The sequence below is a fragment of the Patella vulgata genome, chromosome 1 (assembly GCF_932274485.2).
Source record: "Patella vulgata chromosome 1, xgPatVulg1.2, whole genome shotgun sequence".
Lineage (NCBI taxonomy): Eukaryota > Metazoa > Mollusca > Gastropoda > Patellidae > Patella > Patella vulgata.
In genome coordinates, this window is record NC_065879.2 from 33347260 (window position 1) to 33353569 (window position 6310).

The window sequence follows — 6310 nt, forward strand, 5'->3', positions numbered from 1 at the left end:
ATCAATATTTTGCAATGAATTATCCCTACGACTATGTCACCGAGACACACAAAATATTAACGACTAAACAAGTTGTAAACTCCAGCCTAGAATGTTGGTAAACATGATCATAACATGTCTTTCGAGTCTGGCTTTTTTGTTTTTGATATCATATGTAGTGTTACTTATGCAGTGTTCCAAAAGCCTTTCTCATAGCACTAGCACAATATGATACGGCAATGCTTAAACTAAATGTTGTTAGTCACATCGTAGTCGTACCATTGATTGATGATTGAAATAGCCATAGGGATCTCTGCTTTGTCCTCACCATATGGATTACAAAACGTATTTTTTCTCGTGCTCTTGAAATGCTTCTTCTGTTAAACCAGTCTCGATTTCATTATAATTAGAAATAATTGCCTGAATTGCACACACCATTTCAAGCTTTTATCGAATTTGCAAAGTTAGTAGCTAGCTTCTGTGTCTGTGTGTGAGATCTTTATTAATTGAATTCTGAATGCATATATGTAGATGTTAATTATAATATTAATAACGGAACAGATGCTCAAAATGAATATATGGGTGTTGTGGTTTGACACGGTACCTGGTTTGGCCCAGTACCGTACTGATTTTAGTGATGCCAAAAGCTACTGTATCTTTGACATGCATATAAAATGGTAGGCATTATATATTATACCAGACTTAAAACCACACCTAAGTAGATATACTGGATTTAAAACAACGGAATAAAGGAAACAATCAATTTTAAGCCAAGGACTTATAATAAAATAGGTTTCATATGAAAACAGGGATAGGCTACTTTTTCACTTGTACGTCCCCATGCATATGAAACCGAGTCAAACTGGTACCGAAGTAATAAAAAATAATAAACGTTAATGCCTTTCATATTGCATAAGAAAGTTTTGTCTTTGTAATAATGCCAAATTGTCATTTAGTGATACTTTTAATTGACTTGCACAAGCTTAAGAATAAAGGCAATAAAAAAAACATAAAATAGCATGACTCAGATATGCAATAATTATAAACAGACACACTTGATTCAGCAATTTAGGATTGTTTGGTTGACTTACTGTCTCCAACACATGGATTAAAAAACCCAGCCTTTTACTCCAGGCCAGGAATCAAATGATCTTAATTATGAAAACTAAATATGAAGAAACCTTTGGATCAAAACATCCATTAAGAACAGCATGCATTGCATACACACAAACAACACATTTTGTATGAATATTTAGTTTAATAATTAGTATACTGAGATTCCAATAATAGATTGCATAACATCTTACTAAAAGCTGAATATATAAATATAATTAATTAGAAACAATATTGATTAAAGATGCATTATGTAAGATACAGATAAAGAGCTCGCTGTTCTTGATATAATAGTTCCAAAATAGGTAATTCAAAATAAATATATTGAAAATTTCTTTCAAATTACTTTATTCTGAGCGAAGTTTTGACGTAGATTGTTTATTATCGTAGCAATGTTACTGGTTAATGGAAACTCACTCAGCCTGACTTCTCTATTTTTAAATTAAATCATTAAAGTGCAACTGTATTTCAATCTGTTTACAATTACATCTGTGCCATTTGATGACCTAGAGAGTTAATTATAGGCTTGTCATGTGAATAAATGTCTAAATAATTTATATACCGGTAACATTTGAAGCCAAAAAAAAAAAAAAAACTGCAATAGATAAATTCTTACATAATGTTGTCAGTCTGTCCGTCCGTCCGGTTGTGGACACTCTAGAAGCTAAAGTTAATATCCGATTGACTTTAAATTTATACACTGTTTAAGCTCCTGAGACGAAGAATTCTATTGATTATCAACAATTTCCGATAATTACTGCCAGATTTATGGCCCTTGAGCACTTTGAAAGATCTTGTGGATGCTTTAGAGACAATAGTTATCATCTGATTGATTTTATATTTATACACTGTGTTTACACCTATATATATAATTATAATTGTTTCAATTGACTTTAGATTGATACACAGAGTTTAAGGTCTTAAGATGAACAAGTATATTGATTTTCAATGATTTTTGATATCACAGCTAAATCCATGATATTAAATGTTTTGTATACTGGTGCTAAACGTTAGCATGGGCCAAAAAATTTCTAATAATTTTCTGATAATTACTTAATTGTTACTCTTAATCAGTTTTTAGTGTATTATAAATGTTTCATTACCAACAAAACAAAAGTAATAATATGCGACAACTCTAGTTGACTGCTCAGATGATTGAGCTATTGTGGGTGTATGTTTAATTGCCAGTCAAATTTTGTGTCTCAAATTAATGAAATATTTTACACACAAAAGTAAATTAATCTAGAAATAGACAACTGGTGTAGCTTTGAACTGGTCATCACTGGTTTGGTGTTAGCACTCCACATTTATTATTGTAGGAGAGTTCTGGGGGCAGTGAGACTGCCACTCTTATTGAAGCTATCATATTTTCTTCACACAAACACTATTTATGGAATAACAATCACTGGTTTATTAACATGCAACATTTCGACGATGGTACTCTCGTCTTCAGTTTGGCATAACTAACTGAATCAGTGATTCTCAACCAGTGTGTTGCGGAATTTTGAACGGCACACTAAGAAAATGCGAAAAACCACATGATCCCAATTGAGTATTCACTTGTGTCTACTGATAAGTTCATAGCTGTGTTTTTCTTTGTTTAGTTCGAGTCATTCTATGTGTCTATGACTAGTCTGTGTCTACGGTTGTATGCTGTCTGACTTGCCATGTTTTTATTTTGCAAAATTCAAATATTTTTCATATATATTTAGCCAGGTGTGCCACTATTTTTTCATGTGTTTCAAGGTGTGCCATTCGTACAAAACGGTTGAGAACCACTGAACTGAATTAAGGTTCAGAAAATTGACAAATGCATCAAGGTGGGGTTCTGTAGTATTTGCCACCCAGCACCATTCCCATATTTTTTTAAAATTAGTCCAATATCATAATTTCTCCATTTCATCATAACTAGTTCCTATAAGCATAGTTAGGTCTGTGTCTGCTCCTGTGATAAGAGTAATATATATATATATATAGCCTATAAGTTGTGCAATACTAATCGTGTAAGCAACTAATTATTGGATCCAATTGAGTCAATTGAATAGGCTTAGTATCAATGATTTACCAATTGTTCTCTAAATAATTTAGGAATAACTGATGCCAGTGAGCATATATTATTTATGTGTCCATCATTGCCAAGGAGCCATTATGATTTATAATTCCTATGCTTAATGTTTTTCAGATTGAATAGTTCAAATTCTAAAATACGCACAGTTATGTATGAAGGGAGATAACTCCATTTAAAAGATGAATCGAAAATTGATTTATAAACTATGGATTTTTCTTTGGATAATAAACATATTGTGTGCAGCAAAATATGATGCGTGTCCTCAAAAATGTAATTGTGCTGTGATTGCTGGAGCAGTAAACATAGACTGTTCATTTCAAAATTTAAGTGACATCAAAGAAAACCTGCTTCAAAAAGCATATTCATTAAATGTTAGCTACAATAAAATTACTGATATAACCACAAGGTTTCCTTCAAATCTGAAGAATTTGGACCTTAGTCAGAATAAAATAAATAGTTTACCTTATAATTTTTCATTTCAGTTTTCAAAATTAGAAATTTTAAATCTTTCTAACAATTTGCTGAGCTCAGTACCCAGTAACTTACCAAATTCATTAAAATCGTTAAGGCTAAGCTTTAACAAAATAAAAACTGTAGATTTTAATAGTATTTTAAATCTTGTGAATTTACAAAGTTTACTGTTTGATTCTAATTTCATTGAGAAGATAGAAACCATAAGCAATACAGATGATCAAACTGTGATTTTTAGTAAATTAGACACTGTAACATTTCGGGCAAACCAGATAAAAAACATGCCATTACATTTACATAAAGTGTTTGGAAATGTTAAAAAATTATCTTTTTCTAACAATTCCATGGCAGGGGTTTCTGATGATATATTTATCAATTTCCATTCTTTAACTTTATTGGATTTGTCTTGGAATAAAATAGATAATGTTTTCCCAAATAGTTTTAATGACAATTTAAAAATACTTTCATTATCCGACAATTTAATGACATCTTTGCCCATTCGATTACCCATGTTGGAATGGCTGGACATATCAAATAATAAAATAAGAAAAATTCCAGAACTGCAAAGTGGTGATCTATACCCGCAAGAAATGTTTATGATAGGCGGAAATCCATTTCATTGTGACTGTGAATTATTGTGGTTGAAAGAATTTTATGACAGCCGAAAATACTTGAAAAATTTGGTAAATGTGGATCCAGCTCGATTTGTTCCAGTGTGTGCTAGTCCTACAGAACTCCAAAAGCAATCATGGGATGTGCTTGATGATCTTTTATTTGGTTGTGTCGAATCAGAAGTGATTAAGTCAGAGAATATTGAAGAAGATAAGTATACATGGAAAATTAATGACTTGTATGTTAGAATAAAGAAAATCGGGGATACTTTCATCTATATTGAATGGAAATCTACCTTAGGTCTTTCAGACGTTCTTCACATTTCCTTTCATCCGTTTGGGAAGAGGAATTTGAAGAAGAAATCAATCATGCATCCACATCTTGGAAAATATGTGATAAAAAATTTGATAGAGAAGACTCCGTATATTATCTGTATTTCTTTAATTCCTGAAGAAAACATTCTTTCTCAGGTTAATATGCCTGCTTCCACAGACGACTGCCATGAAATTGTTACCATGGAAACTGTTATTGATACTAACTTTTTACAAGCAGGTCTTTTTTATATGGTTTTACCCATGCTCATAGTATCTTTTTTAATCTTCTACTTTAAAATTTGGAATAATGTGCACATATTTCAACGTTATGTTATTCAATCCAATTATAATACTACGACCGACAAGAAAAATGAATAATTTTAACAAATGATTAACCATATTTTGGATTTAATGTGGATTTCTGTGGATTTAATGCTGAAATATCAATGAATGATGAAGCAATTCAGTTGATAAGGATCAGTGTATCATGAAATGATTTTAAAGAATTCATATAAAGGTTAACATTTTGATTTTCAACTTAGACTCACCTTTACATCTTACAATTACTTCACTGTAGAAAATTTAATAAAACGTTAAAGTCTTGAATAAAATTACTATTGAGTTGAACCTAAATCTCTCATTACTGTACCCACAAAACCACCAGCTTATCATCAATAATCTGATCAGTTATAAACTGTCATATTTCAACAACAGCTTGTTTCTCTTTAAACATTAGTATGGTAAGTAATAAATCATAGTCATGACATTCAGCAACTTTCTGAAGTATTTTGAATCAGAAGAGAAATTAATAAATTTAAAAGCTTTCGATGGCTGAATACCTAAAAAGAACAATTGTGATGTGTAGAAAATTTGTGGTCAGTGATGGGAGCCATAATTAATGTGTGAATCAGATTTTAGGGGACAGTCTGGTCTGAAAACTATCGCAATTGCCACTTTTTATACGTCCATATTCATAATGTGGATGTATTATGTCGTCGCCCCTGTCTGTGTATGTGTGTCTGTGGTTCGCAATTCTTACTCGATTTTCTTCAAATTGGTATATTTATTCCTTATACCCTAAGCACATATGCGTTGAAGTTCCGATAGGGTTAAAAAAAAGTTCCCCACCAGAGTCGATTACCAGCTACGGAGAGGCAATCCTTCAATCGCGGGCTCGGATTTTGGAGTGAGCAGGCATCGGAGTCTGTTCACTCTGATTTCAGCAAATCATGGGAAAGTGGGGGGTATAAGCGTGACATGAGACATCCGGAATACGCTAAAAAAAACTGTTAAAATGTGTTGTAACATATTGTTCAAGGCATACATAAACTGCGAACTGACAGGACTTGCTCTACGGATTGTTATATCTGAAATACTGGATTGATTCGATAAGTCACATTGAAAAAATGAATATTTACTGTTTTTATAGAAAGGGCTCGATGAAAAATTTTATTTTTTCTATTTTGGTGGTAGATAAATTGCCAAGTCTCCGATAAAAAAAGAAATCGAGTGGGGAACTTTTTTTTAACCCTATCGGAACTTCAACGCATATGTGTAAGGATGATCCCGATTGTGTTTGGTGCATGCCCGACCCCCAGGGGCAGAGCCACGCCCATTTCTTGTATTTGTTTGTTTGTCGTCTACAGACTGCATTTCTTAACGTATCATCTCGAAACTTTGCATACTTATTCTTTGTACCCAAAGGAACATCCCTATCGTTTGGGGCGCATGCCTAACGCCCAGGGGCAGAGCC

The 6310-nt window shown here is 32.5% G+C and overlaps 1 protein-coding gene across 6 annotated transcripts in view; it reads left to right on the plus strand.

Annotated features, from left to right (window-relative positions):
• LOC126827260 (slit homolog 3 protein) overlaps nt 1-5236 on the plus strand; it is a 6069-nt gene extending 833 nt beyond the window's left edge. For 2 of the 6 annotated variants that reach the window (XM_050556865.1, XM_050556626.2), the window contains exon 2: nt 3275-5236. In XM_050556865.1, coding sequence (XP_050412822.1) covers nt 3340-4935 — 1596 coding nt within the window. In that variant the 5' untranslated portion in view covers nt 3275-3339 and the 3' untranslated portion in view covers nt 4936-5236. The other 4 variants (XM_050556564.2, XM_050556704.2, XM_050556954.1 and 1 more) reach the window with 4 other exon arrangements.
• The last annotated feature ends 1074 nt before the right edge of the window (nt 5237-6310 follow it).